This window comes from Pseudochaenichthys georgianus, chromosome 7 (assembly GCF_902827115.2).
Source record: "Pseudochaenichthys georgianus chromosome 7, fPseGeo1.2, whole genome shotgun sequence".
Classification (NCBI taxonomy): domain Eukaryota; kingdom Metazoa; phylum Chordata; class Actinopteri; order Perciformes; family Channichthyidae; genus Pseudochaenichthys; species Pseudochaenichthys georgianus.
In genome coordinates, this window is record NC_047509.1 from 14,064,353 (window position 1) to 14,089,491 (window position 25,139).

General features: G+C 42.0%; 1 protein-coding gene across 11 annotated transcripts in view; it reads right to left on the reverse strand.

The window, feature by feature from the left end:
* LOC117449330 (membrane-associated guanylate kinase, WW and PDZ domain-containing protein 1-like) overlaps positions 1-25,139 on the reverse strand; it is a 100,778-nt gene that overhangs the window by 67,355 nt on the left and 8,284 nt on the right. For all 11 annotated transcript variants that reach the window (XM_071203753.1, XM_034086947.2, XM_034086946.2 and 8 more), the window contains exon 2: positions 3,270-3,386. In XM_071203753.1, coding sequence (XP_071059854.1) covers positions 3,270-3,386 — 117 coding nt within the window. The remainder of the gene's footprint in view (positions 1-3,269; positions 3,387-25,139) is intronic.

Sequence of the window (25,139 nt, forward strand, 5' to 3'; positions counted from 1 at the left end):
GCAGTCACCGCCGGGACGCTGACACTCACTGGAGGATTTGAAGGGAAGAGAGGAGGACGACAGAGAAGAGAGCAGGGAGGGAGAGGGAGAGATCAGGGTGGTGGTGGGGGGGGGGGGGCGATTGGGTCGCACTGTGGCTCAAACGCTGGGATAACGCCGAGATAACCCTCATCCCCAAGCAGCAGCTGTAGACGTGAGAGAGAAATGAATCCCACGAGAGAACGACTTCTCTATCAATTGTGACATTTGCTGCACATGATCACAATGGCCATCTGTAGCAGCGAGGGTATGAAGGAGAGGAGAGGAGGATGGGTTGACAGAGACAGGGGGGGGCTTCATATAAACACACACATTCAAACACATGCCTCAAAGGGAAAAGAAAACACCTCGACCAGTGGTGGAGGGAAAGGCACCTGTTCGAGTCAAGCAAGAGGGAGCAACACATGTGCCCAGGAGAGGGGGAGGAGACGACACGAGAGACACGGGACAAAGGAAACAGAGGGCTGAGAAGTGTGGCTTTTATTTGACTGCCTTTTGTCATTCTGCCTTGTCATGCCAAGAAAACATTTGCGTGTGTGTGTGTGTGTGTGTGTGTGTGTGTGTGTGTGTGTGTGTGTGTGTGTGTGTGTGTGTGTGTGTGTGTGTGTGTGTGTGTGTGTGTGTGTGTGTGTGTGTGTGTGTGTGTGTGTGGTGTGTGTGTGTGTGTGTGTGTGTGTGTGTGTGTGTGTGTGTGTGTGTGTGTGTGTGTGTGTGTGTGTGTGTGTGTGTGTGTGTGGCAGCGATAGTAGGTCAACAGAAAGGGACAGAGGGAGGGACAGGAAGAAAGAAAGAGAGAGGAGCGGTAAACATTTCAGTGCAGAGCTGACCAGCATTGTGTTGTGGCCCATTTTGACTTTTTCAGTCTTAAGTTAAAAAAGATATGAGACAAATACACACACAGTCAATACAAACATATGCCCTACACAGAATAAGTCTTGTGATATACAAAATGTTTCTCTATGTAAACAAATTAAATGAAAAGACCAACAAAGATCACACTTTTTAGATGTTTGTAAAGCCAAAGCCTGATATAAAGGCCTTTTATTCCTCTGTGCCAAAGACTATTGCTAAAATACATCTCTGTTTAACGCGAGGACACTTTTTTCAATATAAACGAAGGCAATGTTGTTGCTTTTAAATAAATCCCACATCCAGCATCCTGCTGCTGTAAAAACTCACAAAGCACCATCTTCACATCTGAAAGAAATACCCAACAAACTCCTTTTAACTGTTTGAGTCACATTTTCTGACTACCTGTGCTTTTGTGACCCGTTTAGACTTTTGTCTTCAGTATCAACTATATGACTCAGTGCTACATACGCAGTAACACATTGTTTATATAGGAACAATATCGATAAACAGCAGCATTTTCAAAATCCATTCTGTCTAGTCAATGATACTTTGAAAACACTGGACCCTTTTAAATGTTTAGGTTCAACACAAACATTTGAATACTTCTAATATTTCAAAGTAATCATGGGCAAATGCTCCATTCACAATGCAACATATATATATTTATTTTCTCGCTGTACAGCTCAACTGAACTGCTTTTATACAAACATGCAGCCCGAAGTGCTTCAAATAACAAGATTAAAACAAATATCTGAACACTTTTTCTATTTTATTATGTCAACGCTGTCTGTCCTCTGTGCACAGGCCTTTCCATCGTGATCTCTGTGAGAGCCCAACATGTTCATCATATAATCAGGCAGGCATCTATTTTCAATATATCAGAACATGATAATCCCATGCAGTGGAGGCTCAGAGAGGCGGATTTACCAGTCACATGGCTGAGCGCAAAGGAAGGACAGACTGCCAGGGATAGAGCAGAGAGGCAGAGAGAGAATAAGCAATGAAAGAAACAGAGAGAAACAAAACAAAAATATGAATCTAGTCTAAAATCTAAGTGGAATCATGTTCTATTTATATATTGAATTGTTATTGAATATTATATTATATTATATATTATTGAATTAATTAATCAATTCACCAGGGAGGAACCAAGCACACACACAAACAAACACTCAATAACACACATTCTAATCTCATCCCAGAAACCCTGTGCCATTTATTGAAACAATTTAAGGCTAGAGCCACACGGAGACGAAACAGGTCGTATCCGCTACAGTTCTCTATCTTAGAGACGGTTCGTCCACACGAGGCCGACAGGGAAACGCGGATAACGGGTCCCAAGGTGGCTAGATCTGCGGACGGAACGCTCTGGGGGGCCTAGCGGCTCCGTGTGTACGACCTATATACGATCGTTTCCTGATAACGATGAAGCCATAGCCCCGCCTCTCCCCACCTCTGCTGCTCACTGCTGTAGCATGGTCAGTAGCTACTGACCATGGTATGTTTTGCAAAATCTCCAGCTCCTCTACCACAACCATCAGCAACAAGTGGACATGGAGAACTACATGAACTACATGTTGCTAAATCCACCGTGGAGAATAAACAGAAGGGCAACCAGGCAACCATGGCAAACATGCTCGGGGGGTCTTCTTCGCTGCTTTTGGTGTATTTTGTGGCGGAAGTACAGCGCCACTTACAGGACCGGCATATGTACTACAGCGTCTCCAGCGGGTCGAGAGGTTTCGTGTGGACGGAAGACTTTTTTGATATCGAATTCGGTTCGTTTTCCGTTTCGTCTCCGTGTGACTGAGCCTAAGCCTCAAGCTTTGGGGTCATGAAAATTCAAGAAAAGACCTGACATGAGTAAAGTAGGGAAATGAACAGAGTAGATTTGGACTGTGTCAGCCAAACCGCTGGACTATGTCGGATCCAAGGGTTTGTGACGTAACCCAGCCCAGCTGTGGAGTCTGGCACCGTGCTGGATGTTTGGCTCGAGACACACTTTTTTAATATTTCACAGTTATGTGAGACAGCTGCGAAACTGGTGCCTATGGCGCGGCCAAGTCACCAGTGACTTTAATGTATAGTGATTTGATAACAATCCACAGTGATGGTGTTTGGAAATTGTATGTTTATGCTCGTTTCAGAGCTGGTGAAGATTTTAAATGATAAAAAGGAAATGAATAGGGACAGAATAATTGATGGGTGAGTGAAAGGCAAGAATGAGACTAAGAGGAGATAAAACAAATGAGAAAGAAGCTAAAAGAAAGTGGGTAATTGGGGTAAAGACGAAGAAACTATGCCAAAGACTGGTTAAATTCACGTTCAAGCATTAACAAGCATATTATCACCATTATAATGTTCTTATATATACTCACAAGGCACAGCATGGCGATAGAGATTGGCTCTGATGGTCTTCTGCAGTTCGTGGTCGGGGGAAGACTTCTGAAACCTCAGGCTCAGATAGCGCTTCAGGTCCTTGTTGAGCTTGTGACCTGGAAACAGTAGACAGGCAAAATCAGCTCCAGTAAACAAACCTTCACGTCAAGAAACATCGTCTCTTCGATGTTTACATGCCGGCATTTGACCAGAAGTAAGGTTATGAAAGGCTGTGACATTTCCATCGTTGAAATGCTCCTGGACACTTAAAGAGCACAAGTCAGACATTGTCTACTTTCTCTAGCCAATTTGGAAACACAGAAGCCCTGCAGTAAATATTTGTGATAAAGAATGGATTAAAATGTTCATATATATATTAACTATTTTGTGTCCATGTGATGAAACAAGGCTTACTTTAGCAAATGTTGTTGAGTAGGAATAATGTTTACCATTTTCGTTTAGTATGTTAGCATGCTAACAATCTATCAAACATGGTTTAAAGACGGACAGCCTGACCCAGCGAAACTGCCATCAATGGAGCTTCGACCTACGAGATTTCATTTATATAAAATGTAATCTATTTAATTAGATTGCCAATGTAGCAAATTGCAAATAAATAAACAACATTTACAGTCTGTGAAGTGCAGAGAACTTCACAGTATGTAACAGGATGTTTAATGTAAAGAGAAACAGAGATTGAGGTGGGATTGGTTAATTAATTAAAATAGTCTCTGATTGGCTTGAACTCCCAGGCTTACTCAGCATCCATCCAATCAGAGGTGCAAATGCTGCTGGCTGAGTTTGGATAGAGCACCGGCGCTCACAATGGGGCCAGATGGTCAGAGCTCGCTCTCACGCCAGGGTCTCATTTAGGACCATTTAATGATCTCCAAATATATCTTCCATGTCTGGGAGGAGCTGGCAAGCCGCTCTCTTGGGGGAGGTGCCATGGCCTCCTGTTGGCCTCCCATCACAGCAGAGGAGTTTCACTTGGCCCCGTGCTTTCAGATGGCAGGGTCAGCGTGGGTAGGTAGTGTGTTGAAAAGGAATACTTGGGGGCGATGCATTTGTCAGATTTGATTGTATCACTAAAAAGTGGGTGTCTCTTTGCAAACACGCAGTGATAGGGTGTTGTAAAAAACAGTTTGACCTCCACACCTCCCACAACAACATTGTTAGATCAGGGGGCAAGGCACAAATGAATAAATTAGACCTCAACCACATCCTTTGGAAATGCAAACAAAGTTTTTTACTATCAGAACACAAACCTGCTACTATGATAGCAATGATGCTCCGCTACAACTAACTCATGCAACAGTAGGTGGAAGACACCAGAATAACTTTTATTTTGAAATAAATTGTATTGTATGAAACTTGAAACCCTACATTTGTAATGTTGCTTACTCTTTTTTCCCTGCAATTACTACCAAAATAAGGCTTAGTTAATTTTGAGTAGTAGTAAGACATCTTTGGAGAAGGTCAATATTAATCCACAAATGTATGGTCAATTATTATGTTGTTTAATTCATACAAAAATCGAAGTGTCGTTATGTGCTGGACGACTGCCAGAAAGTACAAAGTAATAATCAAGTATCCAGTCTTTAAGCTAAGCTAAGCTAACTGGCTGCTGGCTTCATCAGAATCATAATTACTTTATTGGTCCCACAGCAGGGGACATATTATCTGCACATATATGACGGGGATATTCATCTTTTCATATCTCTCAGTTGGAAAGTAAATCAGTGTATTTCATCCAAATGTCTATCTAGGTCAGATCAATATGGGTTGACTGCCACCAGAGTTAGTCACATGGCTGTGGTTGATGTTTGGAAGTGAAAATCACACTAAATGAGGCAGGAAGGAGGTAGGAAGTGCTTGCAGCTCAAGAGGAAGTGCCGCTGCTGAGCGACTGGAGAGAGGGAGAGGGGAAGGCAGGCGCATCATAAGCATCAGTGCAGCAGGTGAGAAAGTGAAAATGGTCTTAAAGCAGAGGAGTATTTGTCATCTGCCCTTTGGTGACATCATCTGTCAGCTTCACATGCACCTCCTCCCCCCATGGACATTACTATAAATACTGAAGCATGTAACACTAATCATGTGAAGTCCCAAAAGAAACAACAACACATGTTATTCTACAATGAGGATGGAAATCGGACGCCTGAGTGACTGCAATTAGAATCAGCGCCCCTGATACATTTGGTGAGGTTAAGGTTATAATACAAATAATATTCAAAATGTAAATCCCATTCATAAATAAACACAGCCAAGCTAATATTAGCATAGCCATAATTCTGTCACTGGTATGGTTTTCTACCCAGAGGTGGAAACACTGGTTGGTAGTGTACCTTGCTGTATTTTTCCGTTTCTCTCTCTCTCTCTCTCTCTCTCTCTCTCTCTCTCTCTCTCTCTCTCATCTCTCTCTCTCTCTCTCTCTCTCTCTCTCTCTCTCTCTCTCTCTCTCTCTCTCTCTCTCTCTCTCTCTCTCTCTCTCTCTCTCTCTCTCTCTCTCACACACACACACAGAGCCTGTGTAATTCAGTGCAAGCAAAGCACAGTCAGGTAATTGTTACCTAGCAACCAGCCAGTGCTGACGACCATCATTACGGCCCCTGCTAGGCAAGGAGCAGTCAGATTGTGAAAGGAAAAACAGACACAACAGCACATTTGCACTCACACACCACACATAACACAAGTATTCTTTCAATTCATCCTCTGCTGCTCCACTTCCATGTCTATGGTGATCTGATTTATATAAACAGCTCCTCGGATACAATATGTTACACATACATTAGTGTTGTGCATTCAACGTCGAGTCAGTTTTGCTGGCTCAGATGCTTTCCCTGAGATAAGGACCGCTGTCAGGAACAACCCCCCCTCCTGTGGGTACGCACCGCGAGCAGAGGGCGGGCTGCCCAGGTATCGTGCTCCATCAAAGACAAAGTCATCAAATATTCAATATTTATGAGGACTAAAGCTGTGTGGATCAGAGATTACAATCACAACACTGTGTGTGTGCAGCTCATTCACTGTTTAGTTTCTCCCTGGATTTGTATTCACAAATGCTGTTTCACTTATCATATAACCAGATGTTACGGTGCTGTAGATGTCAAAAGGAAATCATAAAATAAAAACCAACTGGCTAAATCATTGTTTGATTTGTAAAATGTCAGTGGTGTCAGATTTTGATACATTTTCAGCTCAGAGAGATATCCTCAGAAAGTGCTACACATTTTTATTTTCTTGCCAGATAATATTATGTTCATATTTGCAAAATAATTTCATGGTATTTGAGTGATTGGAAAAAGCAATAGATTTTCTTTTCTTGACCCATTTAAAGTGGTTTCCCAGCAGCATGTAACAAAAGAAAAAAACAAAGCTTAAGAATCCAACAAAAACAACCAGATGTGGTGAGAACATAGGAGATATAATCGTAGCTCCACCACTACTCACTGCAGCGTTCTACACAATTTAAACAATACACAGTGAATTGTTCACCGTTTGTATTGAATGGAGATCCTTGTCTTGTATACAATAAAATACAGGGTATTGTCTGTGAATACATAGCTGTCCGTTTCTCCTAAATATAGTCTGAATTGTGCTGATATTTTTATAAAATGGTCTTATATTAAGTGATTACATCTTTTATTACAGGTGCAGATTAAAAAAAAAAATCCTGTATTACAGTAACTGCTCAGTGAGCTTTTATAGCACACATCAATATAATCGACGTCAGTGTATTCACGATTATTTGCAATGTAGAAAATAGTCTCAGGGCATTTATAATGAAACAATTACTACTCCAGCTTAGTAAAGTTGTGGCTCCACAGAGCAACATATAAGTTGAAACATAAATGAACAATTTCTAGCAACTATTATGTGAATATTAGCTGCTATTCTTAGTATTATATGATAGTTATTGGATTATATTTTAGTTTTGGACAATAAGTCAAACACACAAATTAAATGTGTTATCTTGGGCTCTGGGTAACTGGGCAATTTGAATGATTATCTGCTATTTTATAAAGCAAAAGATGAGAAGATAAATGTTAGTTGCAGCCGGAAAAATGACACTGCTTTTCTGACTGTCAGTGAAAATATCAGTCTCTTGATGATAAGATGGACCATACGAGAGCTTGAGAAGGATATTCTTGATTCTCCATAACAATGAAATCACTCCATCAGGGGAAATCTGAGACACCAGAGACGTTACCGCATCGAGAGATGTTTCCTGGGAGCTGAGATGTTTGTGGAGCCGGCTGGTAAAAGACTGTTGGGTAGAGATCGGAGCTTTTTAACCGCGAAGAGATGAGTGAGGATGTGAGGGCCCTGTCGTTTTACAGATAGAAAGAGAGTGAGACAGAGAGATGGGTTTAACCCAAATAAGAGTGGATTATACACATCCTCCATGCCTCCAGTCAGCATTACATAACCTTAAATCTAGTTATGCATTCCTGTCTCATTTTGGGGAATGTATGGGGGGAGGGGGGATGTTTGTGTTCTCAAACATCTAAGGAGATCATGATTCACACATTCTCTCATGCACATTTCTATGAAAATTAAAACACAGATATACACACAAACAAATTAATATCTGTTTTAAAGATGCAATCTTTATGGTTGTCTAAGCTTCAAGATGCAAACATAAGCTGAATAATTTATTAAATTCACAGAAAGATTATCGATTTGATTAACAATTAACATAATTCTTTAATGCAAAATGTTCAGAAAAAGCCGTTTTCAGCCCTCTCAAATATGTAGATAGCTAAATCTTCTCTGTTTTCATATATAAAACGACTAACAAGACATTATCTTGGAAACCTCTTTTTAGGTTTGGAAGTTTTTTTTACGCTATGCAACACAAAATGGAAGTGAATTTGGAGAGGATTAAATGTAAAATGTTTGCATTTTAACATAATGGTGAACACAAATGAACACAACATATGGTTGGTGGCTGCTTCAAACATCAGCAAAAGACTTTCAAGCAGCTGCAGCCGATAGTACCACATAACAGCTGCCATCACCACAAGTCACTGCTAATACCTGTCAATCACGCCTGTGGACGTAAACATGCCAGGTGGTTACCATTTCAAACAGAATGACACATCTAAATAGCAGTTGTGGTTATGGGAGTTTTTTTGTTATCACATATTAAATGAAAAGCTTTTAGAGAGTGGAAGAATATAAGAAAACATTTACATGTGTTTGAATGTTCAATGTGAGTGTGTGTGCGTGTGTGTGTGTGTGTGTGTGTGTGTGTGTGTGTGTGTGTGTGTGTGTGTGTGTGTGTGTGTGTGTGTGTGTGTGTGTGTGTGTGTGTGTGTGTGTGTGTGTGTGTGTGTGTGTGTGTGTGTGCGTGTGGCTCTGTTCAGCTGCTGATTGGGATTCATCTCTTGTCCTCCAGCTCAACACTGCCCTCTGTGTCTCTGAGCCTCACCACTGAAAGTGTGCTTTACACATACACCATCACCATAGCAACCCAGAGCCAACCAGTGAATGAGGTGAGCCATGTGTGGTCATTATGGGATGCTGCCCCCCAGTGGTGGCGCTCAAGTCTATGAGGTTGTAAAATACAAAGCTTTTTTAATGCCTGCTTTAGTTCATTAAAGCTACTAAATGAAAAGTTACTGTCCTTAAGAACAGTGAAGATAAGTACTGGGCTTTACATAACTGCGGTTAAATATTGAATCTTATACATCTACTATTCTGATTGCTTTTTCAACTTCTATTTACAGTAATAAAGTAAAATATATGACAGCTTCTAACACCACTGCCACCCAGGTGTTTACATTGCACCTAAAAGTACTCAACAATCTTAGTTACAGTCAACATTGGATGGAAAGCAGACACAAACAACTACGACTAAGAGAAGACTCAACAAGCATAACCCAATCAATTGTTTACTTTTAGGAAACAGACCACGCATAGATGTATCTGTTTATACTTGCCAATATAGAAAGCCCCTAAATGTTCTCTGGGAAAATGCTGTATAGTTAATACCTTAAAATGAGCATGTGAGTGATTTCTGCAAGCAAAATACATATTACAAGAGAAGATTATAACAGATTGTGAATTTAAACACTCTCAGGCTTTAGTTGTTCTGCTCAAATACAATTTAACAAACCTTACGAAAGATGAATCAACTTTATAACTCCACACTTATCTGGTGTAACACAGGAGAGAAAACCACAAAGATGCCAAGAGTCTGCATGCATGTGTGTGGTCAACACTGTCATCGCTGGCACATATTATGTGTTCAATGAAAGGCAGGAGAGCAGACAATCCTGCAGTAACACACACACACACACACACACACACACACACACACACACACACACACACACACACACACACACACACACACACACACACACACACACACACACACACACACACACACACACACACACACACACACACACACACACACACACACACACACACACACACACACACACACACACACACACACACGCACACACACACAGTCACACACACATACATACATCGTCCTACCTAATGAAACACCACCTGTAGTGATGACAGAGAAGATTATGGTGCAAGACAAGATGCCTTCACAGGCTTGATCCCCACCAAAGGGAGTAAGGTGACACTGTCTGGGTGTTCAGCCCTCAAACAGCCAGGTGCAGTGCTCTGCATTTCAAGGTCTACATGCTACTTGTAGGACATGCTTTAAATGTAAAGCTCAATATTTTCAGAAATGCTAGTTTGCTTTCTAGCGAGATTCAGATGAGGAGAGCGACACCAATCCCATTCCTGTCTGATCAATATGAAGCCAGCAGCCTTAGTTTAGCAAGAAAGCTGAAAACAGAGGAAACTAGCTTATGAAGGTTAAACAAATATAGGTACCAGACCCTATGAAGCTCACGGATCAATACATTATACCAGATTCATTTATTGGAGCAATATGTGTTGGTCAATGTCTTGGATTAGTCCAATACAAAGGCTGTGCTTTCGAAAAACACAAAGTTCGTTCCTCGTTTTTCTTATCTATTTTTAGCTAATGTATTTAGTCCTACGGATACAAATACAAACTGGAGCTGTGAAAACATCAATTTGTGGTTGTGGTTACAGTTTTGGCATAGATAGAACAAATGCATTATATATTATTCAGTGAGTTTTAGAGATTTTGTTTGGCAGATTTTGTAACCTTCAGACTGAGCCAGGTTAGCCGTTTCCAGCCATTATGCTGAGCTAAGCTTCATATTTAATGTGTAGACATGAGAGTGGTATCAATCTTCTTTTCTAACTTTGCATACAGTTCTTGGAGATTTGCTCCATATTACAGAAAGCATGGCTGTACAGAACGAGAGGAGCAGTGGTCAGCTGGTGATTTCACAAGCCTGTCTGTTATCACATTTTGATTATTGCGGCTCCACTCTGTCTGCATGCTTCTATCTGGTTTAGTGCTGTGGCACAAGAGAATCCAGAAACTTAAACTCAATTATAGACACAACATCACCCACTGACTGTCCATTACTGTTTTATTTCTAAGAAGCCATTTTCTAAATCTTGAAATTGCCTCCTTTGTCATCATCTCATGCCATCTAAGTCCGATAACCCAGAGCTTGAAGAGCACAAAGAGAAGGCAATTCCTCCAGAGGACAAATAATATTGTATTTCCTCTTGCTGATTCCAAATAATGGCCACAGAGTAGGAACTGGAAATGCAGGTTCTTAAACAGTAAATTCCATTGTTTCAGTGGCTTCCTGTGGGTCTCAGGACATCCCGCCAGTCAACACTTGACTCTCCAGTTACACTTGAGAGCATTTAACTCTACATTATCCAGCAATATAAGGAGGGCCGACTGAGAGAGGTGGAAATCTGGAGGGATGCAACAGACAGAACTAATCCAATACTCCTGCTCTCAGTGATGGCTTTCACTCGGCTTTCTCTTGGTGTGATAGAGAAGCTGCAATCTCAAGCTAGTACACAGCCATTATCCAGGCTGAGAGGTCATGACAGCTGATACAGCAGACGTGATGATAATGATATTAAACATGGGACACACTTGTTTTGTTCTCATGTCAATTAAAACACATTCACACACTCTCGCTTCCCCTCTCACACACAGATAAGGAAGCAGTATGTTGAGCTACTTTTTACAACTTGAAGCAGCCACTGTCTTATTTCGGCCTTCCATGAGCCCAGCAATCAGAAAAGCAGGGGTGGAGAGGAAAAAACAACAATCACAGAAAGGTCCGCCGTAAAGCTCTGGACTGGTCCTTTGACTTCTCCATCTATAATTACCTCCATAAGCAGCCACACCCAGAGCTGCTTTCATGTTATTCCCAGTCTAAAGCTGTGTTCAGACCATCATTTTCAGCAAAACGTTTTTTTTTTATACGTTTGAATTCCTGACTTTAACTCCAAAGTGTAACACAGCTTTTTAGGTTGGTTAATGTCTTTTTCTGGTTACTCTATTTATTTATTTTTTGGGGATTTTGGTTCACCTATTCTATCTTTTAAGTGAGATTATAGTTTCCTGGTGATATATCTGAAAAGACAGACTGCTTTGAAAAGTTATATAGGCCAGTATGCATTCAAGTGCCTATAGTCCCCCAAAAATAAACTGAATACATTTGAGTTTTGAATCGTGAGTTGGGCAAAACTAAAGAATTCAACTTATTATATATATTTTTAATATTTTATAATGTTCTCAAAAAGTATCAATTAACTGGTCAAATCATAAACACATGAATCAATAACAGCAAATAATATTAGTGGCTGCCCAAGACAAAAATATTATACAGGTATTTTAACAAAAACAAATAATTGCTTAAAAGTAAAAAAGCCCTTCTGGTTTTTACTGTTGGACATATAGAAACGTATGGATGGTTTGTGAGGAGGCAGCCGGGCCAGTTCTGACCCAGTTATACACTGCTGTGCTGCTGAGTCAGAGTCAGCAGTGCATGATGGGAGAACTGGTATGAAGGAAGAGTCATAGAGAAACACACACACACACACACACACACACACACACACACACACACACACACACACACACACACACACACACACACACACACACACACACACACACACACACACACACACACACACACACACACACACACACACACACACACACACACACACACACACACACACACACACACACACAGGCACACACACACACAGGCACACACACTGAGGAGAGCAGAGGCGGTATTTTCCGCTCCAGTGCGCTGCATCTGTTCATTGCTAAATATAACCAGAGGAACCCAGGCCTACTGCTCCCTCTGCTCTGAGTTAATAGCCGAGTAGGCCAAAGGATGGAGGGGAAAAAAGGAGGAAGGGAAAAGGATGGTGCACTTGTAAAGACTAAAAGAACAAGTGTAAGCTTGAGGGGAGTGGGTTGGGAGGAGGGTTAATCTTGAATGATGTGGGCTCCTGATAAACACAGATACTCCTTGAAAATTCTGCTCCCAAAAATATTTAAACACAGACTAAACATGGGAACTATTCCTGTGAATACTACCAAAGTCAACAAACTCCAGATGGCAGGATCTCTATATTTTGTCCCCTGGATTTATTTTTAAACTAAAGGAAAACACTAATTTGTGCGATGTTTTTATAATGCACAAAAGGCGGCTATTTTAATGTGTCCATTGTATATTTCGCTCCCGTGGGCAACACGTGTAAAAACACTGAATCGTCCTTGTCTCCGATGGAAAGCATCAAGCTCCGGCCGGTATGTGAGCACGCCATCAGTTCTAACTGCCTCTGTTAAATGTCATTGCCTGCCTGGCCGTCACACACAAAGGGCCCCTCTGTGATTAAAGTCCCCCCTTTCACAGGAGCCGATGACTACGGGCAATGAGTCGGAGATGAGATACACGTCCTCGTCCTCTCTCCCTCACAGACTGGAGCGCATCACACCACAGGGACAAGTGTGTCATCAGCAGCCCACTAATATGATGAAACTCAACGATAAAACACAAGACGAGAAATTACCACATTATGCTTGAATTATAGCCTGTATACATCAGCATGAAGGCGTAGAAAAGGAGTTGCGCAGCGAGTGTAATAACCACTCATTTCTATCTTGAGGGTTGTAATTGAAGGGCCTTATTTTTCAGTTGGTGTGGCACACAAAGAAACCAGTTGTGTTGACTTGAAGGAAACTAAAAGACAGGACATCCAGTGACCTATATATCTGACTTCTCTGCTGTGATAATTGTACAAAAGAAATGAACATAATATGAAAGACCTACTTTTACAAAAATAGCCGTTCCAACCAAGGGGCTATCCATCAGAGGCTAAGTGTAGGGATATATCTGACGGACAAGAGGCCCCACAGGGAGGTTCATTAAATGAATCTATCATGTGAATGTCCTCAGTTAGTCACCCATTGGTTGCTGCTACCAGAATCGTGTGCTGAAAGGAAGCACTATTTCAGAAGTGCCGGCTAGGCATGTTTGTTAAAGGATTTAGCTATTATGCTAAAAAAGCGAGGGAACATTACAGCTTTTGAAGTAGAGTTCAACAAACCTGCAATCAAACAGATTAGGTGGGGGGTGGGTATATGCAAGAGGGATTCCCTAACAGCGAGGCACACGTCTAAGTCTCTATCAAAAGTTTCTGAGAGCAGAGATAACACACAGCAGACTGACAGCTGGGGATCAACAGCTGAGTTAAGATGAAAGCCTTGGTTCTCAGCAGCCGGCTGTGTTATTAAGATGATGCAAACCTTGATAGGTGCAGTCCTGCCTCTTCAGAACTCATCATCATCAACAACTTTTAGCGGCACATCACATACACAAGGATCCAAACGAGGATCCATAAAAGTGAAGGGTTAATTAAGGAAAATATTAGGTTCCAAGAAAAAAAAAGCAGTATTTATCAAATAGTAAAGAATACCCTATCAAACAGTATGTGAACAGCAAAAAGTAAAGGTCATTTGTGACTTCTCAAACTCAGGGTGCCAAACACTGCCTCAATGTTGCTTTAGTTTTTGCAACGGGATTGATTTGTTGGGTACATTTACCAAGAATCCCCCAGATTGACAATAAAACAGATGGTCCCTTTTTTGTGTATACATAATTATGCAAAAATGGAAGGACTGCAAGCTAAAAATCACAATGATTTATCTGTATATATATATATAACACTTAGATTAACAACAAAGATTAAAATGTGAGAAGATTGTTACATTTACACAAAAAAAATGCAAGACATTTGAAGTGACACAAACCATGTTGAGTATCTAAGATCACCTCATTGTGCTCAGTGAAGAGACCAAGCTCGAGCATTCAGTCAAACTGCTTCAAATGAAATGTAAATATGTGGCTGTATGTGTTGTTAGGTTGCAGTCACACACTGTACATCCTTCATAAACTGTTCTCTGTGAAACCATCAAATATCTGACCTTCAGACTGAAAGGTCTCCTTTACAGCTGAATAGCACTGAACACAGAGATGATTGTGAGACATTTGAGAAGAAGTGTAAGGAGATAATGGAGGGTTATGGAGACAGAGTGAGTGAAACAGGTTGAAATAAACTGGATGCGAGACCTTTAAAATAAATGGAGAGATGGAACTTCATTACGCTGTTTGGACAAGTGATCAGACAATAGTTCAGCGTGACTGTTATTGTTTTCTGCTACATCAGCCAGTTTATTATGTTAATTGATTATTTGTCTCAGGTATTTTATGATTTAAGCTTCTCAAAAGTAAGGATATGCTGCATTTCTCTGTCATACTTTAAAGTACACTCAATATCTTTGGATTTTGGATTACAGTAATGCTCAAATACAACAAGCTACAGGTGTAAAAGTTGGTCTTAATTTTAAAAAACGTCTAAAAAAAGGATGATTTTGGCTTTGTTCAATATTTCACAATTTTTTTACAGATACATTTAGGCCTTTATCAAGAAAACAATTGTTGGATAGAAATGTTTAATAAAAATCATTATAAGCGCCAGATGTAATGTAAGGTGGGGAGAGAGAAAAGAGAATAGTCTGAGGACGGCACAGAAATATCTGGAGTATTTTAATCAAAGCTTTAAAGCCCAGACTATTATCTCCCTACCTCCATCTTAAAACCGTTTCTGACCTAATCCTGTGGCACAAACTGTACCTTTAAGACTTATAAAACAGATACATCTTAAGGGACAAAATAACAATAAAAAAAATTCTGGATCACAAATTATTACATAATCACACTTAACATCAATACGTTAGTATCATTCAAATAAGACTGAACACTGCTTCCCACTCAATGCAATTCTGCCTCTGCAGGGTTTCATTGTGATTTTAATGAGGCAGTGATTCATTGTGTTTAATATGAACTAATGTTTCAAATCCCTGTCCTCTTAGATCTCTGTTAATGAGAGCCTGTTGTCACCCAAAGCTGGCAACCACGTATCAGGAAGGAGAACAAAACACAAACAGATTTGAAAGAGATTTGATGCAAGATCAAAAGTCAACAGGTCCCATTCAAGTTATTAAATGGATTCAATATCTAATTTAGTGTTTCCTCTTCGTAGCTCTTCTACAGTCAAGGCTATTGTCATATAAATGGTAAAAACCCGATGAGTAATTCATTCTGTCCTTCACGCTCATGACAAAGAGATGCACCAGAGCTGAGGACAATAGGACAGGACAATTTCCAACGTTTACCCAGACACATTCAAGCCAGTGATGTGTTCAAGGCCTAAGAAAAGGAAGGATGTGTATTAATTGAGGCTAAACATAGTAAGGACCTTGTGCCTTTTTAAAAAGCTTTTCCTGGTAAAAAAAAAAGTGTAAACCAGGAGGGTATAATCCACGCGTTGAATGGTTTCTTCTTATATGTAAAAGAAACATACTGATAATATTTCGGAGCTTACCCTTAGTTTATTTATTGATAATCAGAAAATTGAAGCTGTTAAAATATTGATAAATAATAATAATAATTGAACTTGAATGAACAGGGTCCAACAGCTCAAACACAATGCAGAAACTCCTCAAAATTCCTCAATACAGATATTCAAATACAATCTCTTTCCTTCTCTCATAGACAACTAAGCAGTAAATCCTCTGCATGGCCACACAGAGGTAAGTGAGAACATTTTCTTATTGTTATTTCAGTTAGGTGACCCAACCTCATAAAACTAGTTTTAATGCAGTACACAAATTGACAATTGAGAACATGCACACAGGAATAGACCTTGGAAACTTTTATTAAAACGGAAAACTAGTTTGAAGGATTAAGCCTTGAGGTTTCAAACAAGCATGCCCCGAGCCTCTGACACTAAATACGCGTGAGTTGGCTGCTAACTAACACTACGCTGGTGAGGTAAGGCAACACACATCAAACACAATCAGTTTCCAAACACAGTTACCTTGAACACGCCAATATGGAGTGTTTTCAGAGCGGTCACTGGCTGCAAATGTATCAGCAGAGTATGAAGACATCAAGATGTAAGGAGGACTAAATGATCAACGTATACGGAAATAATTATTCGAATCTTTCTTTGTCTATCACTATCATCATAACATTTTCTTTAACTTTTCTCAGGGTGTTAACTTGTCTCCCCCTAAACAAATTACAGTCCTGTCCTCTATCCACCCTGCCTGACCTAATCAGCACAAAGTATTCCTCTTCTCAGTGCACACCTCACCCCTCAGCGCAGCCAGATGCTGCCAACTTCTGACAAACAGCCTCGGACAGACAGAAGCTCACAAACAGTCCCAGAACAAACCCGCACTGTGTTCGACTCACCATGTATATCTCTAGAAACAGATATTTACCTTGTATCCTCTCGCCTGTTTTAAAAATACACATCTGTCTCTGCTCTTCATTTTGAAAACAGTTATCATAAGACAGTTCAGTCAGATAATCGCATCAGCTACCACATATAACCTCACACTGGAGCTCTATATCGAGAACAAAGACAAACATTAAAGATTAAAACACTGTTTTCCTGCGCAGAGCTTGATGAGTTTTGAGTTACTTTCAGTTCACGTTTACAAAAGCAGCTGAGAACAAGATAAGACGGAGAGCGAGTTAAGTTACATGTTCAAAGTAAATGTAGCAGACACCAACAGCTCAAGAAAGATGTTTCCATCATTATGCTGCTTTGCAAAGAGTCTAAATTTAATCTGGAAGTAGAGTGATTCAGAGCCACAGCTGGAAGAAAAACAGCAAGTGATTTGATAGGAGGAGACATGTGTCAGATTGTGGTAGGTTTGTATGTGAAAGCAGGCCAAAAGGCTGAAGGAACATATTGTTTTTAAGAAGCATCATGTGATTTGTTTAGGTTTGGTCCTGACCAGACAGTCAGACATGTACAGCTCAGACACTGTGCAGATAGAGGAGAAGAAACTATAATGTATTTATAGTATAAGTGTCACGATCTGTCTTTATGGTGTCTTGTCTAGATCTATTTTTGGTTTTCTGTCTGCGTTTTGTCTTGTTTAAATCTGTCTGTGGTTCCCTGTCGTTAGTTTCCCTGGTGTGTCTAATTTACCCGAATGTGTTCACCTGGTGTCCCCGTGTTTTCTCCTCCCTCCTCACCTGTGTCTTGTTTGTATGATTAGTCTTGTGTGTATTTAAGTTCTGGTTTTTCTGTCTGTCTTTGTCGGTTCGTCTTGTGTCATGACTAGTTCGTCGGTGAGTGTTCTGTTTTGTCTTTGTTTATCACCTAGCCTTGAAATAAAGGAATTTTCACTTTATTCTGCATTTGGGTCCTGCCTGCTTCACACACCGTAACATTACGAACCGACCACAAATGGACCCAGCAGATGATCCATGGGAGGTTGAATTACAGCATTTAACCTTCTATCTGGCTTGCTGCTTCGATTGGTGGAAGGGAGCGTCCAGTCTTCGGCAGAAGAGGGCCGCTCTGGTAGAGGCGCTCCGGTTGGGAGCAGAGAAACCATGTTTTGTTGAGTTCTTACCAGACTGGATTTTGGACTTCCTTCAAGCATGTGATTCCCGGCCTGCTAGCCCTAGGCATGCTAGCTCCATGTCTCCCGATTCCCAATCTGGCACCATATGCCTTGGTGGGTTCCGCCTGAAGTCAACCCGTGCTTCTGCCCCAGTTCCTGCTCCTGTCCAGGAGTCGTATTCCGGAACTCGTCTGGCTTATGGAGGTCCACAGAGTATTCAGGCGGCTGCTAAGAGGAGTCGTCGCAAGGCCAGGCTAGCAGCCCGAGCCCCAACAGCCATGGTTCCGGCTCCAGTGCCGGCCCCAGCAGCCATGGTTCCGTCTCCAGTACAGGCCCCAGCAGCCATGGTTCCAGCCCCAGCAGCCATGGTTCCAGCCCCAGTTCTGGCCCCTGCAGCCATGGTTCCAGCCTCAGTCCTGGCCCCAACAGCCATGGTTTCGACTCCAGCCCCTCGTCTCCGGCCGATGCCAGCTCCCCGTGTCCTGTCGGCGTACCGGCCAACTCCAGCACCTCGTCTCCTGCTGGCTCTCCAGCCGACGCCAGCTCCCCGAGTCCTGTCAGCATACCGGCCGACTCCAGCACCTCGTCTCCTGCTGGCTCTCCAGCCGACGCCAGCTCCCCGAGTCCTGTCAGCATACCGGCCGACTCCAGCACCTCGTCTCCTGCTGGCTCTCCAGCCGACGCCAGCTCCCCGAGTCCTGTCAGCATACCGGCCGACTCCAGCCCCCCGTGTTCTGTTGGCGAACCAACTCTCTCAAGTCACCCCTCCAGTTCCCTCTCAAGTCTCCTCTCGAGTTCCCTCTCAAGTCTCCTCTCGAGTTCCCTCTCGACCTACCTCTCGAGTCACCTCTCAAGTCCCCTCTCGAGTCATCTCTCAAGTTTCCTCTCCAGTCCCCTCTCGAGTCTCCTCTCGAGTCTCCTTTCAAGTCACCTCTCGAGTTCCCTCTCGAGTCCACTCTCAAGTCTTCTCTCCAGTTCCCTCTCAAGTTCCCTCTCGAGTCCCCTCTCGAGTTACCTCTCAAGTTTCCTCTCGAGTTCCCACTCAAGTCGCTACTCCTGTCCCGTTGGAGGTTCCGCTGGGGACCCTGCCAGCTCCTTGTCCTGTCCCGTTGGAGGTCCCGCCGTCTACTCTCCTGCCGGGGGTCCTGCCAATCCTATGTCCTGTGCCGTTGGAGGCTCCGCCGACAACTCTCCTGCCGGGGATCCTGCCAATCCTATGTCCTGTGCCGTTGGAGGCCCCGCCGACTACTATCCTGCCGGGGGTCCTGCCAACCCTGTGTCCTGTCTCGTTGGAGGCCCCGCCGACTACTCTCCTGCCGGGGGTCCTGCCAACCCTTTGTCCTGTCTCGTTGGAGGTCCCGCCGTCAACTCTCCTGCCGGGGGTCCTGCCAATCCTATGTCCTATGCCGTTGGAGGCCCCGCCGACTACTCTCCTGCCGGGGGTCCTGCCAACCCTGTGTCCTGTGCTGTTGGAGGCCCGCCGACTACTCTTCTACCGGGGGTCCTGCCAACCCCATGTCCTGTTTCGTTGGAGGCCTCGACATTACATGTCTCGCCGGGGGTCCTGCCAACTCCTTGTCCTCTTCCGTGGGGAATCTTGCCGACACCTGTCCCACCGGCTCTGGTTACTGTCCGGTCAACACCGGCTCCTGCCCGGTCCCCTGAGAGCTGTGGCCTTCGCCCCTCCTCGAACTCTGCCTTGCCCCCGGGCCGTCCGCCCGAGAACCCCTTTTTGAACTCTGCCTTGCCCCCGGGCTGTCCGCCCGAGAACCCCTCCTTGAACTCTGCCTTGCCCCGGGCCGTCCTCCCGAGTCCCCCTTTTTGAACTTTGCCTTGCCCCCGGGCCGTCCGCCCGAGATCCCTTCCTGGTCCTCTGCTGTGCTCCTGGGCGGTCCGCTCAGTCCCGTCCTCCTGACCCCCTCCACCCACCCTGGTGGCCTAGTGATACGTCCCTCCTCTGGACCCCCTCCACCCACCCTGCTTGAGGTTTTGGACTTTTGTGTTCTTTTTTTGGGACGTCTGGGATCCGTCCCTTGGGGGGGGGGGGTACTGTCACGATCTGTCTTTATGGTGTCTTGTCTAGATCTATTTTTGGTTTTCTGTCTGCGTTTTGTCTTGTTTAAATCTGTCTGTGGTTCCCTGTCGTTAGTTTCCCTGGTGTGTCTAATTTAACCGATTGTGTTCACCTGGTGTCCCCGTGTTTTCTCCTCCCTCCTCACCTGTGTCTTGTTTGTATGATTAGTCTTGTGTATTTAAGTTCTGGTTTTTCTGTCTGTCTTTGTCGGTTCGTCTTGTGTCATGACTAGTTCGTCGGTGAGTGTTCTGTTTTGGTCTTTGTTTATCACCTAGCCTTGAAATAAAGGAATTTTCACTTTATTCTGCATTTGGGTCCTGCCTGCTTCACACACCGTAACATTAAGGCTTCAAAACTAGCCGAAGTATAGGATTGTGATTATTTCTGACATGATCAGTCTGCTCCAATGGATAGGTCAATAATCTGCAGATTCACTGCTTTTATCCTTTTTTGTTTATGTAAAACGAATATCTGGTCAGGCAAAAAAAAAGCCACTTAGCTAACAACTTTTATTTCCAGCCATTGTTCTAATATTTCCACAGCTATTGAATAGCATGACATTCGGTACAGCCAAGGTGCCAAGAGGATGATCCCTGACCTTACCTCTACAGCGACCATGAGGTTCCTTTTTACCGCCCTTAGCAAATATCTGAACAAGTATCAGATGGATTACCATGACATTTGGTACAGACACATCCCCCTCAGGATGAGTAGCCATCCAGGTCAACGCAATCTCACTCTGACCTGGTACTTTGACCAAATACTTAAAAAAATAATGTCATCAGCTTTAGCTAAACATGCTAATGAGCTTGTGCTACAATGCTTCTTCTATAAACTAAGATGCTAAGAGCAGCTAACACTGATGTAGGCTCATATCTTGATTAAACTGAACCTACTCTGCCTGAGTCAATTTCAAAAGCAGGCAACTGAATTTATGGGTTAGTTTAAAATGAATTCACTGAAATCAGAAACATCAACTGTATTAAAATGAGGTGTTATGGGTTTTACCTATGGTATTATACAGCTCATTATAACAATTATTCTCTGTTATACAGTGTACTTACAGTAGAATTAAAATCAAAGTATTTTAGAGATGGACTAAGCCCTTTATTTACGAATATTTGTCAGATATTTTAGGGTGACGCAAGCAATTTGACAGTTTCTTTTGAAGATTTAATTGTATTGTATAGCTTGTATATATGCCACATAACAGAGTTTATTAAAACTGTCACAGTACTGAGGGATGTTGAGGATTGATCTGTGCCATTCAATAGAGAAATGTCTTATGGGTATTATGCAGATGAGTTCCAGATGCACACACAGCTGTTTACATGCAACACATCAATCAGACTGTGTGAAGCTGCTAAACACATGAGCTACAGTATGTGGAGGAGTTGCTATGTTTTATATAAGCTTTGTTAACTATATTACAGCAGTAGCTAGAATGTATGCAGCTTTAAGAAGCTACAGGGCCATAAACACGATAATAAAAAGGCTTTCTTCACAACAAATGGTCAGCTCAAATGTTTGCGGTCTGTCTGCTACTGTGACTAACTAACCATGACACCAGAACAGTCTTCAAGCTTCTTGACAGTAATGAGAATATCAGATGAGGGAAGCAGTTCCTGCAAAGCTGCTTTGATGGTCCTTCCACCTGCCAAAAGAAGCAGATATACGATGGGGAATGCACAACATATTGTGTGTCCCAGTGTCCACACTATGTGAACACACTGACACAGAGACTTCATGAAGGTGTTTGAACCTCCTCCACCTGTTTGGAGTTGTCAGTCCTTTGGCATGATTGAACTTTTTCACCTTTTTCCGGGGTGAGAACTCTGGGAACAAGATCATGGGAACTCTAGTTGGGTTCCTCTTAACCTCTGAGATCAAAGTTGGTTCTGCTTACTGACATCAGCTTCTGTTTATGTGGTCGGGTTTGGGTTAAGTGGAACCACTCTGTCAAGTTTAAATCTCTGTTATTCTCAACTGAACTGAGCACAGATAAAGTGATGAAACTAATCGACAAAATGATGATTCATTATTTGATTGTTATATTAAAAACTACTCCAATCTGTCAATTAAAGCATGCCCTGTCATGTAAAAAAAAATGATGAATACAAGTGTCTCTCATAACATCTTAAACATCACTAACAGCTAGCGACAAGGGTAGGTTCCTTCTATGCAATTTCAAAATAAAAGCATCCCGGAATATAACCCATCCAACAATACATTTCTTGACTTTAACCATTAGCACTGAATCATTATCATTATTAGGTTTCTTATTTACTCTCACACACACCTGAAACAATGTAAATAGTAGGTTTTGTATATTTCATTAATTAAACATTTTTAAACAATTAAAACAACACAAATATGATTTTAAGTTCTAAACTAAACTAGAACAAGCCACAACAGGCTCTGCTCAGTCCTTTTCATCAACCAACATCAGAATACATGACCCTACCACTAGAGGGCTCTATGCATGACGTTACATCTGTATTGTCAACAGCTTCATCTGACACATTTCTGCAATATAACAACCATCCCCAGCTGTCTGTGTCTCTCTTCTAAACCAATGCCCTAATAGTGTGATCCCACATGAAGCCATTTAATGAAGGTTTGGACATTTGCTGTGGTAAACACTACAGCATGAGGGGCGTCCCGCTTTGCCAGGAAACTTCCTCCGCTGCACAGGAAGTGATCCATTTTAAAAATGTCAGAGGAAACAATGGTGGTAAACATATGAAAATTCCACCAGAATAATTTACAAAGCTACAGTTACTAAATGTCTGTTTTATAGAATAGTGACTCTCACATATTCATCAACTCAACATGCTGTGACCATATTTCACCTTTAGACTTTAGAATAGAAAATGTTTTGTCAACACAGTATAGTCAAAATGATGAGTTGAATAACTTGAAGCTATTTAAATGATTGATTATTGGTTTATTTTTAAAGAAAACATAACATTCTGAGTTTCCTCTTTTTATAATGTAAGGATTATCAGCTTTTCTTTGTGTAATAGCACAGTAAACTGAATAAATGCGTGTTTTGGACTGTAGGTCACATATTCATCAAGCCTAAAGATGCAAATTGAATGCAGGGGACAACTTTTTTTCACAATTGTTTTACTTTTAAAAGACCCAATGGTCAATCCTAAAACGTTTCTGCTGGTTAATAAGTACTGAAAATAATCATTAGATGCGGCCCTACCACCATGTCATAAAATCATATTTCATGCTTATGATTCATAGATTAAATAAATTAAATCATAAACCTATTTGAGTTACTCTTTTCCTCTCCAACTGCAACAACTTCTCCACTATCCAGGACTGTAAGCTGCAAGTTTTTAAACTAGTCTGGACTTTGTTAAATTAAGTAAACACGATAGCCGAGCTCTTTGATGATATTCCAGTAAAACTATTTCACATGGAAACATTTCAGAAAAATACCTCCCCTCTCCATCTTCCTCCTCACTGTTAAGTTAAATAAAGTGTAACCAATTAGGAGTCCAATAAAAGAAACAGAAGGAGGACTGTGCAAGTCTGAGCAAGTTACATTCTCAGCACATTAAACCAGCAACACTGTAACTCATTAAACATAACAAGCCTGACAATCCTGCGTTCATAGCTGCAGTGTAAGTACAACAGGAGCATAGTTTAAACTGGAGTTACTCAAACCAAATCTAGCTTTTCTGTATCACTTATATTAGCTTAAAACATATATATTTTACGAATACATACAGCCAATAGCTTTCAGATTTCAGATGTGAATATTAATGTCAGGATATCAGGCTAGAGTGCATAAAGAGTTTTATACACGGTTAAACCGAGCAGGGTCGGACCGTCAACCCTATCAAGAGTTTATGAGCAACCTGAATCTCTGGAGATTGACGTACGCGGAGGAAGGGAAAGGATAGAGTGATCCGCAGGATGAGAAATCCTCTAAGGGTCATCTGCGAACCTTTCAACTCGGCTCAACAACACACCAAGGTTTATAGAAATGATAAAGTGCCTCTTCAGTTTGTGAAATCCAGCATGATGACAGAGGACTGTTGAGTAGGGGTGTAACGGTATCCGTATTCATCCCGTTACGGTTCGGACGTCACGGTTCGGCACATGCAGTCACACGACGAATACGCCTTTATTTTTACGAGTGGGAAAAAAGTCTGTCATTCAGGGCAGTATCCATTACACTATTTATAATACAGGGGGCGGTATTGCGCCTAAAAGCTGTTTGCCAGCCGCCCTTAAGGCGAGACACGGCAGGCAAAAACATCGTTTTTAAATTCACCAAAAGTTAGCATTCTAACGTAACATAAAATACCGCGACCGCTGTGTGCACCATGTCAACAGAGATATCGTTGGAAAGCTGTGTCTCTCCTGCACAATCTCATCAGATCCAAATATGGTCATTTCCTTTGTATCAGTAACCAATCGTGAAAGCACAAAGGGGTTTTAAACCAAGAAACAAAATCTCATTGGCTGGTGTCAATTTCTGACAACGTGATTCGTTCAGATGCGTCACGTGGTGTGCTAAAACACTTCCTGGTTAGCTTTCAGCTAGAAATTGAAATCTCAAAATGGCAAAAGAACAGCGAAAAAAACCTTCACAGAGAAGACAACAACAATTGTCACTTGCACGAAGCAAGATTACACAAAAAACAAATGACCCCGAACATGAAATACCTTCACGGAGTCCGTCGATGCGCAAGCTATCATCCAAAGAACAGGAGGGTTTAGCTAGCGCCTCACTGCAATCTTTAAAGGTCGTTTTCTCAAAATGAGTTTTTTCTCCTACTCTGAGTTCGAAATTACAACTTCAGTGGCACGTACACCAAACCTTCCAGTTATATTCCTATCAATATTATGAAGGCTTTTACAGAAGGGTTTGTTCATATA